Source organism: Drosophila miranda, chromosome 4, assembly GCF_003369915.1.
Source record: "Drosophila miranda strain MSH22 chromosome 4, D.miranda_PacBio2.1, whole genome shotgun sequence".
NCBI classification, from domain to species: domain Eukaryota; kingdom Metazoa; phylum Arthropoda; class Insecta; order Diptera; family Drosophilidae; genus Drosophila; species Drosophila miranda.
Window position 1 is genome coordinate 18,674,785 of NC_046677.1, and position 13,303 is coordinate 18,688,087.

At 43.4% G+C, this 13,303-nt stretch overlaps 1 protein-coding gene across 1 annotated transcript; it reads right to left on the reverse strand.

Moving 5' to 3' along the window:
- Positions 1–12,033: 12,033 nt before the first annotated feature.
- Positions 12,034–13,158, reverse strand: LOC108161492. The gene is made up of 2 exons (XM_017295766.2): positions 12,556–13,158; positions 12,034–12,496 (listed from the first exon to the last, which is right to left on the reverse strand). Exons 1-2 carry the CDS (start codon positions 13,075–13,077, stop codon positions 12,173–12,175), a joined length of 846 nt encoding a protein of 281 aa, XP_017151255.2. The 5' UTR covers positions 13,078–13,158; the 3' UTR covers positions 12,034–12,172.
- Between the last annotated feature and the right edge of the window lie 145 nt (positions 13,159–13,303).

Below are 13,303 nucleotides of genomic sequence, written 5' to 3' on the forward strand. Positions count from 1 at the left end.
GAGACACCATCGTGGTCCCGTGCTCAGGAGCAGGCTCCGGTCATGTGCCTGGAATGCACATCCATCATCGAGCGCACACTCGCTCATGTGAACCCCAATACCAGAAGGGTGAAGTTCCTGGTAAGCGATGGTGGGCATATCGATGTTCGCAAGAGGTTTTCCTGGCGATTGGAGGGGTCCACCTGCTAAAATCAATGGAAGGGTTAAATAAAGCATTTATGGAATCTGTAAGGAATCTAATCTTTATATAAGAATCTACGAGACCGTCAGCATCTCGGCGTTGTTGGTGACTTAAATTTGGATTCGCTGGTATGGTCCGCCGATCCGTAGTCGTCGGCTATAATGCCGAGCTATGTGCATTTGCCGCACGAAATTCTTTTCTAAATCATGGTTTAAGTGGTTAAATAAAATTTTACACTAGTTTTTGTTAGTTCGGATATCGATTATCGTGTTATATGTTGCGAGCTGCCTATTGCAGAAGGTACCATTGGTATTTTCAGCTAAATTCCATTGTTTTGGAATGGTCCTCTCTCCATTGGTTAAGTTAACTTTCGAATAGTATCGGGACAAAGTGGCATGGTGGACATTATGATTATAAAAGCAAATATGCACCGGAAACAGAGTGCAATTTAGACAATGTATTGTGAAGCTTCTAAAAAATATAGTAGCACCATGGACGCGTGCAGACTATATTTTGAACGTTTGAAATTGCATTTCCGATCTACTCTACGTGTTTTTAATAGGGATTCGACGTCCCATTTTTGTGGACTGTTCTCTTCAACGGAGAGACTCTGCCCTCGTTTTTGAATATTCCCATTCAAATGCAAATACCACGTCTGGTTCTATCCCCATGAAAGATGTGTACATACACTCAGATGGGAAAAAGCTGGCGAGAGAAGAGAGGCGGGCGCGTTTTCTAATTAATAAGGCCACCACCTCGACGCCATCATTGGAATTCTGGCGCGTGGATTCCCGCGTTTTTTTCCTTTCAGCTGTACGAATTTCCCAGCGGCATTTTGCGAAATGCAAAAACAACAGAGCACACACGCACACCCTGAATAATACGAGAACACAATGGACAGTTGGGAGAGAGTAAGAAAAAATGACGGAAAGAAACAAAGGAGAATAGAGATATCTCATTATGGACAAAAGCAGGCCAACGAGTCCAAAATGAAAAAATTATGCACCCAAAGATCCGTACAGAAGGCCGTCCATGTCCCCCATCCCTACTCATCAACAGGGCCTCTTGACCAGTCGGTCTGCGTATTTACGAATCTGTTTACAGCGCCGGGAACCCGGTTTTCCGCCTCAATTTCAGCCCCTTTTTGCTGGAGCAACACGAGTGCCAGAAATAATCAAAATATAATAAGCAGGCTCTTGGAGGCGCTGGAAAATGAGGCGCATAATAATTTTCCTTTTGCTTGAGAGCCCTGTCCTTGTTTTTCTGGCTACGCGATTTATGGTGGCAGGTTCCGGCGTCTGGGCTTGGTGCGGGGTAGCAGGGGTAGGTAAGGTTGGGCAGTCGATCGGTATACATACATATATGCCTCTTGTAGGGGACTCTGTGCATGGGTACGGGATAAAGTAGAATGGTTAGATTTTCGATTAAATGTAATAAAAATCAAAGCTGTTCAATATGTTTTAAGTATTAGCTACTTATCGAGAGACCAAAGACTCTAGGTTGAATATGTGCAGGGCAAAAGCTATTCGATTCCGAAATTGATGGCTCTACCCCGTCAAATTAGGAAATTTTCTGACAACTGATTCAATTTACCATTCACGGTGGTTCACAGACATTTCGGCCTACTTTTCCTTTTCCAACCTCATCGGCTTTGCACGCTTTGGGTTATCAGCAGTCAGTTCATAAGCTGGATTACTCAAAGGATTTTAAGGCTATCAAAGACAACGCGTTTTTTTTCTGTCCTTAGAAAACCAAATATCAGCAACTACTATCTGCTCAGCGCCATGCTAATCGGTTGTTGGGGCCACGAGATGGTCAGCGAAAAATAAAGGTACATGGACTGATATTTCTGCCTTAATCTGCAAATGTACTCGTAACTGTGCGAGGATGGCCCGCAGGGCGACTAGTTTTTAATAAGTTGGTTGACCAGCCTTTAAGGTTCAGATCTCCGTGGGAGTTCGCATATTCAAAGGAGTACTCACGTGCTGGGGCCAATAGATGTCCAGTTCAATTTTCGAAGAAGTGAATATAGTGAATGACGGTGGGCCGCTTTGTGTGTACCTACTCGTATAATCTACAATCCTGAACAACACCACTATGACAGAAAAACGGAAAACAAGAATGGCAGATTGAGACACTGCGTTTGATCGTTATGTTTCGAATCGCGAGATTAAGGTGGAAAATATGCACTCACAGCAAAAATTTAAACAGCTATCATGAATCCCAAACAAATATTGAACAAATTTAGTTAGCCAGTTAAATAAAAAAGGACACTTATACAAAGTGCATAAGTGCTTCTTTTAATAGGTTTTATTTGGTATCCGTGGAAAACCAAACATCAGCCACATTTTGAAGCCCATAAACTCCGCTTAAACTTTGTGCGCGAAATTTTGTAGGAGAAATTAGCAAATACAATAGTCAAACACAAATATCTGGGCAATTTGTTTGACAAATACATAGGTAGGACATGCCCGAATTCCAAAAGCAGAACGAGGCGCGTACATCCTGAAATCGAGCGTGACCCTCGTCAACGTGGATGTCGCAAACGGGTATAGATTTTTGTTTCGAGTGTATGCAATATTTGATGTTTTGGCATGGCCTTATTAGATTTATTAAACGCTATGCATCGCCCGAATATTTTGTATTTTCCTGGCTTTTTATACGAGAAATGGGAACAGGCATTCGAGCATTGGAACGAATCCGTCTCTACATTTTGCGGATAGGCACATGGCTGCCATGCAGTGGATTGGATCCACGAAGCACACAAGCAATTAATTAATTTTAATTTTAGCTAAACGCGTGACATGGCTGCTAATCGGTTTTGGGCCCCGACACCTGTTGATCTGCTGATTGAAAGCTCATTTTCAGCTGTCATTTCCTAGCTAAGTACGAAAATTGGAGCTGAAAATATTGGATATTGGATCCTTGGTCGTTCGTTGCCTGTAAATACACTTTAATCATCGAGAGCCATGCAGATTGAACTTATGTACGTACGGTATGTGCTCTACTGCGTTGTTTTTCATAGGGCTTCTACATGGGCTCTAGTAGTGGCAATTAAATGTTTTTGGTAAAGCTGAATTAAATGTATGGCTTATGGAGGCTTTGGAGAGCCATGAAAATGCTTTCTGGCCACTGTCATCCTAGCCCTGAAAAGGGGAAAAGGGGTACGGGATCTCTTCCGTGCTGATGACAAAGCCCGGGAAACCTTGAAAATTTTGAGTGCAGTTTTGGCAGTAGACCACGCTACCAAAGCCATAGCCATAGCCACATCCACACTCCCCACCCTAGCTCGTCCCCTGGCCGGAATGCATAATCCATGGGTGTGCGGACGAAGTGGGCGTGGCCGGTCAGCACTTACTGCCTTCGCTGATTGCGCGTGACAGTTTTCGAGTCAGCAGTTTCGCATTTTACGCACTCACGCGGAAAACTATCTAAAGTTTGGATCTCCCTACAAATACATTCATATGTATGTATATACATATCCCTATGAACGTGGGGGCTTAGGCACATCAATTTGGATTCGGGACGAGCGTCGCACCATTCAGCAATCCACCCTTCCACCCGTACAACGATCAGGCCCCCGCCGTCATCCCCGGGCCAGAGTAAACTCAATTAGCGTTTGCACAAGCTTTTAGCCAAACTAAGTTATGATTGCTGTTGGTGTTGGCCCGAACGCTGCGAAATGCATTAGGTTTATGGTGCACTATTCACGGTGGAGTATACTCGGATATTAATTATTTAAAATACGTATGCTATGTGTTGTTTTATTGACTAAATTACCAGGACATTTCGTTGGATGGGAGATATAACGAATCGTTCATGCCTCTGGCCACAACAAATCCAAATCAATTACTTAATTACCCGTAGATGTCTGTGCATATGTACCTGACTGTCCCTGTGATTTATGAGTAAAACTTTTAAGATTTGATTCGCGAAACTATCTTTACTTTGCGTACGTGGACCTCCGCGAAGTAATTGAGCCAATGTTGAAATATCACAGTAATCGATTCTCTTGGTATTCACGAGGGCATTCCTCCAGTGTGCAGCTACCTCCGACATGCCAGTAAAAAGCTCAAAACGTGCCTCCAAGTATGCCGAGCATTTTAATTAAAACTCGTTTTTTGTATCTTGCCCCTCCACCGCTTAGCCACACGGCCCCTAAGGTGGTCCTACGGTTGTTCCAGCTCGTTCCTTATCTCAATTTAACGGCAGCTGCCGTCGTGCTTGATTACCCCTGTGCTACGCATTCGCCTTCGCCTCGGCCTGCACCTCTCGGCTGACGTGCACCACTTGAAAACTTTTCCTCTTGTCATGTGCAAAATGTCCAACACCGTCGTGGTCGACTCCCTCGTCCTACAGCCTGCCTGGGGGCGAAACAGCTCAGTGCCGGGATGGAAAATCAAATAAGTAGTACAACAAAAAGCAAAAACATAATGGCACATGACTCGTCGACGGAGAGTCCGCGCTGCAGAGTCCAAGTGAATCGGATAAAGGATTAAAAAGATATTTCTACATAATGTTATGCACAATATTTCTATGTTAGAAGTCGATTGATGCTTTCTAAAGGTTTCAGCTCTGATAAGAAAGTGTTTCAGTTATGTAGCTCGAGCAGTTCTGGTGCTTTGTATCTATTGCTAATGCTTCGCCCACATGTCGGTATTAGAACAGTCTGTTATGCGGCACTCAATTGCACTTACGCTGTCACTAAACCATCTCCCGCCGAGCAAGGGAGACGGAGAGCCTTGCAATCTGTCATAAGTGGGATTGCAGCCAGGCTGCGTGGGGCCGCCTTGACGCTTTGGAGAGAAAGTGTTCCGGTGTGCCTTCGATGCCGTACAAACGAGCATGCAATAAAGATTACCAAGGATTGTTAGACACAAATTGAGCTCAATGATGAGTTATTTGGCAGAGAATCCTTAGTGCTTTCATGCAACTCAAATTGCGAGCTGAAAAAGTCAGCTTTGTCGAGGGTCCTGCCGAGCTATGCAAGGCTCTCGACGAAACTAAATTATCAGTAAATTAAATCTCAGAAGCCTTTCCCTTTGCCAACGAGCATGAACATGCAGTCAGATTGTATTGTTTAAAAATACCAGGTACTCGGAGAGCACAGGGCAATATTTGCACCTGCATCAGAAGCAATGTATTCTTCATCCGGGTCCAGTAGAAGTTTTGCCACTTCCTTCCTGTCTAATGTGGATATCTTGCAACTGTTCTACTCGGGTATCATCCTTACATTACGAAACAGTCTGGTTTTTTTTTTTTTATTTAATAAGTAAACAAAGCAGAGAGGCTAGATATAAAAGTCTTGTCATCCTGTAATGGGAACGATAAGTTTCGAGTACTACCCAGAATGGACCTCCTTTCACCTTGAGATGGCAGCACGTGTTTCGGCTCGCCTTTACTTCCTTTTCAGGGATTGTAAACCTGAAATTTCCATTTGCACAACTGAATGAATCCAGCATTGGCAACTGTCTTATGTTTTCATTAAACGTGGCCGCTTGCCGTCACATTTCCCATTTGCTCTTTTTCACTTTCCCGGGGCTCGATTTGGTCGACAAACAAGAAAAGAACAACCACAACGAAGTTTCCATTGTTTACCATTTTTGCCGGATGACTAGTCAGCTCACAAATAGATATTTCGTTTGGACAGTATGCATTTCTGTCTAAAATTTGGTGTTGTATGAATGAGACAGTCAAATACATGTACATATGCAAATGTATAAAGCTGCTTCAAGCGGGTTTAGTCTGTTCGTCCGTATCAGTAGAAGTATATCCTGTTCCAGGAAACCTCTTGAAAAAGCAAGTGGCTTTTGAGTGCGAAAAAACCGTATAAAGATGTGCAATCTTCATATGAATTAAAGCTGGAACTGGCACTTTTTCAGCAACTTGGGAAAGGTTCGAATTTTATTCTACATACCTTACATTTAAATTGAAGATTCTACTCAATTTTATTTCGTTACATGTACCCGTCTCTTTTGTTACTCCGCATAAGACCACATATAAGCAGTCCATCTTATGATAATGTAAATAATATAAACCTTTTAGCGGTTCTGCGAAGTAGTTGGGGTTGTAAGTATTGTCCTGTGGCAAAAGTCCTTCAACAGGCACCAACACGAATCATCGTTTAGTGCTCCCTAGTTTTGTATCGCCTCTGGAGCAGGACGGTGTGGAGCCATTACATTAATTAAATTATATCTGTATGACCCCGTCCCCAATCGTAAAATCCAATACAGTTAATGCATCTGTCAACACAGCAGTCGCAAAAAGTGTGTAAAAAATGTTCAAAAGCGAAATCACGTACTTAAAGGCAATAAGCATTTTTATATCCAGCCACGTGGGTCCTGCCGTCAAAACTTCGGCACGGGACGAGCATTCACCCACTCCCCCAGCAGACACACAAACAGATTTCTATTAAAACGCAAATTTCAACAGATTAACACACAGCCGGCAGTGGGTGGGATTCGCCCAGACAGGCGCGTGTCATTTTCCGTGCAACAATTTGAAACTTTTATAGAGTTTTCGGCTGCCACAGAATCCATCGATGCTTCTGGACAAGTTTGGGAACACGTTAAACTTTTTACGACTTTTGTAGATGAGCATTTGAGTGCCCAAAATGTATGCCCGACTTCTTTTGCCGAAGATACTCGTAATGCAGTCAGGAAACGGGAATCAGGACACAGAAGTCAGGAGTCGACGGATAATGAAATTAAAGGCAGCAGCTGCTGCTAATTAACTCCGCCAGTTAAGCCGTGGGGCAGCGCCAGTTTATAAATTCAAGTTAAAAAAGTAATAAAGAATTTCTGCTGATTGAAAAACACTCTGAGGCTTTGGTTACCCCACGGTTACGGCTCAGCCTTCATCGCATATTTATAGACTCTGGCCTCCACACACTAGTAGATTTCACGTGCTTTTTATACAATAAATATTTAAATGCCAACTTGGCGTAAGCGAAGCTAAACTTAAGTAGGACCACACATCTGGCATGAATAAATAGAATGCCCGCCCTTTTTGCAAAAGTAAGTCGAAAAGGTGAGATCCCTCAGAGAGCAGAAAGGGCGCAAGGGAGCTTAAAGTTTGAAGTCTTCCAAGCGAGAAAAACCCCTTTAAATGGAGCGTAAATTGAAATTTTGGTGCCGCTTTGGACCTGCAACCTACCACTGCGATTCCCAGCCTGCATTGGATTTTCCAGGCAAAATGCAATTAAAGGGCGGCGGGCGAATTTTGTGACGATTTCCGTGTAACAGTTCGGGTTTGAGTTCAAGGCATCCCGACCAGTGCTTGTGTGCCGGCTGAGCTCTTGTACCACTTTTATTTAACTAGGCTAAGCGGCTTTGCCAGAAAAACTTTTCCATACCAAAATCCGCTCGACTTTTGGATAAGTCTAAAGCGCCCGCTCGCCTGCTCGCCTGCTCGCCTTCTTTTATCACCCCGTGACCATGTAGTCGTTCTAGTGTGGATGTTTGTGCGGATCGTTACTTAATATGGCCAAGACACTCTTTAAATTTGCAACAGTCGCCTGTCATTTCCATACTTTGGTTTGCTTTAGAGAATTTATACGAGTTTGTGCCAAAACCTTTTGAACCCCAAGGCTGTGTATCCCCCCCCATTGGCAGGAATTCATTTATGACTTCTCCCAATGAAAATAAAAAGTTATCCATTAAATTAATACTAATCTACCTGAAATGTTATCAGTATCTTTAGCTTTCATGCATTTTCCTCAGTTGTTGACCCGACTGTATGCGACTCTAGCGGTTCTATTCGGTCGATTGGGTGATTGGTGCCTGGGATTTTTCCACTTGATGGTGCATGTCAATATTCTAAAAGCATACTAAACGATGAGCGTATGTTGCCAGACACTTGGACTCTTTTTCTTCCTAAATGATTTAATGTACATTTAATTACAATTTATTGACAATCACATATGTATGTCGACCTGCAGCCTGCATGCAGTAACTATCCGAATCGGTTGAACTCTGGTGGATCGGTTGATAATCACATATTTATTAAAAAATAAACGAAAATGTATTATTTAATCTTCATTTATTCACCATAATCAAAAGGGAATGTTTATCGGCCCCACAACGAATCCTAAACAAATGAAAAACTCATTTTTGTGTGGGACCAACAACCGAAGCCAGCCACAAAGACTAGCCGCATAATTTGCTAATGTGCCTATGCATGTGCCACACAAAGCCGAGCTCCAGCGGGGAAGCCCAACTGCGTCAAATCTTTTGTACGTTTTCCCGTGTAATTTATTTGACAGTTTGACAATTTGAAAAAAAACCACGCTAAACAGCAGAAGAACGACCTGGAAAAGCGTGTGCAAACGGCCGCGGGCATACAAAGGTTCCGGCTCGACGATGACGTCGCAACAGTGGCAACGGCAGGCGGGGCTCACCTCTCGGACTACTGCAAGGCGCTAATGTTGAATTAAACGAGCTCTGACAGCGGCATAAACAAGAGGCGAGCCGCGCCAGGGGCCGCCCAGCTTCCCCCCTAAGGCCGTCAGGCAGTTCCACACAGGATTCCGCACAGGACCTGGATTTATATGCCGCACATTTACATTTACGTACGAGGATGTGGATGTGGATGTGTATGTGCCCATGCATATTTATGATAAATTGTCGCTGGTGTCGCTAGCAACGTGTCGCTGACATTTTGGTGCCTAAAAAAGTACACAAACCGAGAACCGAGTCCCAATGAAAGAAAAACTCCGCCGAAGTCAAAGTCAGCATGAATGTTTGCGCGAAATTTTAATAACCTAGCGAACTGGCATTATTATTGAATTGGGGAAAATCGAAAATGACTTTGTAATACGAAAAAAGAAGCGAAAAATAAGTGAAATACGAGAAATACGAGCATTCGAAACGACTTTTTATAAAGCTGAAAAGCCATTTAATGTCGCGCCGCAAAAATAAGCCAGCAGTGGGGCTTATTGGAAAATTCTTAAAAGGAAACAAAGAGAATGCAAAAATACAGAACTCCAATGAGAGAGAGACCATGCCCAGTCGCCGCGTCTCTAAGCTTTATTGTCTCTGTCTCTGACTCTGACTCTGTCTCTGCCTCTGCCATTTGCACACGTTTAAATCTCTGGTCGCACTTAACCTGTTAGCTGTCTCTCTCCCTCTCTCACTCGCTCTTTCTCCGTCTCTCTGGCTCTCAGTGTGCGTGTGCATAAGTGTTCAAATGTAGTCGTAAAAGCGCTTTTACGTAATGCGACGATGTCGCTGAGGCCGAGATGATGATGGTCCCAAATGAATACCGTACGTGTGTTTCAGCCTTGAAGGGAAATCTACCAGCCGCATCTATTTCGTCCCTGCGCAGAGGCTGGGAAACAGTTAAAGTTAAAACCACTTGCGTACAGAGTCTCAGGGATTAGACGAGGGGCACAAATACTCAAAATTGTAAAGTATGGGCTCCGTGGAAACTTTCTCATGTGCTTTTCAAGAGCTCTTCACCCGATTTTCTTTAGACATGTTCTGGGCACCAGTTTCGCTGAAGCCGTTTTATCGAAATATTTACTGCAACTGGCACTGGATAAACGCCAATTAGGGGTATTTTATTAGACATTTTTATTAGAGTGACAATTCTATTTTGGAAGTTTGATATTTATCCAATATACATACATAACTTTTAAATATGGGAAGTGTAATTACGACATGCTCACACGCACATTTTCCTTATCTTGTTGAAAAAACCTTCGGGGAAGTGTGCCAATTGCAGGCACCGATTTGTTTTCACTTTCGACCAAGTGCACATGAGTATGTATACGAATCAAAAGCAGATGTCTTAGGGAACTGTCAGTGAAGGAACTAAATTGAATCCTTCAAATACAATTCCTCAGTATTAGATTAAGTTTAGGGAGCGTTTTTTTTGTAATAGGGTATACCTAACAGTCTGCCTATTCCACCAATTCACTGTTTTATGAATTCAACGCTGAACAGACATTTTAGGAACAGTGCAATCCCACAATAACAAAATAAACACCCTTCGACGAATCTTAGCCTTCAATGTCAAGGTGTGCATATACTGTATGTATGAAAAGTGTGCAAACTTTAAAATTTCATTCAATATCATTTCGATTATGCTCGTATTCTGTATAGGCAAAAATGAAACATTGAAAATCCATTAAAAAAGAACCAGGTTTCTGCACATAAATTCTTAATAAATCGCGGTCCATCATCGGTTTTTTGTGTTTTGTTTTAGGATAGTTTGTTTTAGCTCGTATATTGAATATTTACTAATAGTTTTTATTTGAGGCGTAGTTATTGGCCTCCTCTATTCTGTAGAAGGAAGTAATACCAATATATAAGCCACTAAAAGTATTTTATGATATAGCTAAATATTTCCAGATAGTTTTTCCCGTTTCCTTTCAGCTGCCAACTGGTACTCCCATTCAGCTGTCTGTTTGAACGGGCTGAGCAAATTAATTATACACATACATACATACGTTTGGTTAAGTTTGTTTGACTAATAAAAGGTATATTTGATTGCGATCTTATCTGAGCAGCAGCTCCAGGTCAAGCTCCAGTTAAATGCCATGTCTTTTGGTTTGTTTAAAGGCCTGAAACAGGATGAGTGGCTGAGGAAGTCAGTGACATGCAGCAGCATTACATACTAGACAAATATACATATTACCTAGTTTACTTGAGCAAATACCGGCTGGACTGGATACCACATTACTAGCAAACCGCACACACACAGCATTTTAATTAAAGACATTTCCATGTCCTCTATATGGCCTCTGCAACTGCTGTCGCCACCATCGCCATCACCATCTGCTTGTGCGAATTTCTTGAGAACTACAAAGGTGTGTGAAGGTTTTTAGGTCGCTGAAAAGCACTACAATTTTTGGAAGAACGGCTTTCACCTAAGTTGCTATTTTTATAACCTGAAAGAGGGTAATTGGTCAGAATTGGCCAAATTGGTTCGTATCGCGCAGATGGCCACAGATCCAGCCGAACCATCCCTTTGTCTGGATGGTCTATTCTATTATAGATAAGCTTTCGGACCATTCGCTGCATCTTTCAGTCTTTATTCCTGTAAAAGGTGCTTAAAAATATATACCATTGAAAGAGTTTCCCAAAATATATTTCATCGGATTATCTGCTTCTATCTGGCCTTGCCCTCTTATTTGTTTGTCGCACTGTCAATTACTTTCACCGTTTGTGTCAATACGACGGGATGCAAGTGCTTTTCAATTAAGAGAAACGCATTGCGGGCTGGAAAAACAAAAATGCACATCGCATTCGCTGTGCTCCGGCGCGGCGGTGGAACGGTGGCTTTCGTCACTCCTGACGGGGCACGGCGCAACGCTTGGGCGGTCGGCACTCAAGAGCCCAAGACCCGGCGCCCACATGTCGTGGGCTTCGTTGGAGACAGTAGCATCCTGCTGGACGCAGGAGCCCAGCCCTCTCGCCGCGCTTGTGCAAATGGGTTTTAAGTCAAGAGCGAAGGTCACTGCGTCCTTTGCGGTTCTTAAATGCACGTCGTGCTGGTATCTCGCGCCTTTCCCACTGCGGGTTCTGTGTCCCCACCCAGAACTCATTAATGACAGTGTTTCCTTTTAAGTCGGCAAGGAAGGAGAGGACCCTGCTTTTTCTTAGTTTTTTTTTGTATTCTGGAATTTAACGGCATTACATCCCCAAGCTAGTTTCAATTTCCTTTCCAGGGTAGAGGGCGGATTAAATGCTGGGTAAAGGCGCTTAAGCGCAACTCGAGACTTTTTAATAATTTACGCCGAGGAAGCATGAATCTGAGAATCCTTGGAGTGGGGACCCTGCCGCCGCCACATGGAGGGCTAGGTGTGCAAATAGAGACAGAAATAAAAATAAATATTAGCCGAAGGGAAAGTGTTTCTCATCAGAATTTATGTAAATCTCTCAGATGTTCAAGAGTCGACGGTACCGCAAAAAGAGGAAAAAGTAGCACAGCAGGCATAGATCTCCGTAAGACCTGACGACTTTCACATCTTAATCCGCTGGAAAACATTTACAAGACATAGGCGGAGGATTTGGTGTGGCGGTAGTTTCCCATCTGCTTCTTTGTTTCCGGAGTTCTGGACAGGTACCTGTCGAGCGAGCATTTGCCGGCACCCAGCTGCGAGAGAAGCAGGAATCCACCAATTTTACACAACAGTAGGCTTAAATGCTCCAGTGACAGGAGCGCATCATTCCAGCCCCACAGGAACCAAAAGTGTGCGCTCAGCACGTCATGATAGAGTATGACTAAGGCAGTCAGGTATGAGGCAGCTCTGCACTTGATCCCCAAGACCATTGAACTTAAGAGAGCGAGGGAGAGGAAGCTAGGGATGGGCTGAAACGGAATGTCACCTATAGTGCTATTGACAGATCTTCGATTGAAGCCGAACTTACATTAATTATCTCCTCCAGCCAGGATATATAGATACTGGATAGGCCAATTCTTCCCGCCAACAATATGAACTCGAACTTCTTGACGGCCAACCTAGGCCATTCCTTCCTGTCTCGGAGATAGACTCTAGTGGCCAGAAGAACTAGTAGAGAGCCCACATCGAGGCAGTCGTTAAGGAGAGAGTGATACACATGAATCCACACAGTGAAGAGCAATCGGTGAATCACACTCCCAATCAGCAGCATCATTACACCAGTCTCTTCTTTGCCTCGAACCAGGATCAGTGCAACGGCTGCAGAAGTCAGTAGAGCATCAAAAGCCGTATAGATGTAGCCAAACACATCCGCGACATCGAGAACTACAGCCTTTTCGGCGCTCACAAGTCGGTAATTCATTAGCGTGGCCAACACATCCATGCAGTAGTATGACATAATTAAATATGGCACTAGCCCTAATACCCATGATCGGATATTGTAGTGCAGCGCCTTGATTGCCAGAATTCCTTCACAGGCAATTCGAAACATAATACTTTGGACGTGCGAAGAAGGAACTTTGAATTTGAAATACACAATAGATTGTAGTAGCGCAGGGATCGTTATAACGTATAAGTCCCGGCAAGCCCACACAATTTCGTTAAACTTCACCTATGTGTCACCTATCTAATGCTCTCCTTATAATCCCATTTGGGTGTACATATCCCATCGTTCCCTATTTAATCAGTGCACCACCGCACCTTGAGCAGCCTCAGGG

What these genes read in the sequence shown, in the direction of transcription:
- LOC108161492 (XM_017295766.2), bottom strand. Translation starts at nt 13,077, where the DNA reads ATGTTTCGAATTGCCTGTGAAGGAATTCTGGCAATCAAGGCGCTGCAC. An exon ending in GGCTGGAGGAGATAATTAAT is followed by an intron (nt 12,497 to 12,555) that starts GTAAGTTCGGCT and finishes ATTCCGTTTCAG; the next exon opens with CCCATCCCTAGCTTCCTCTC.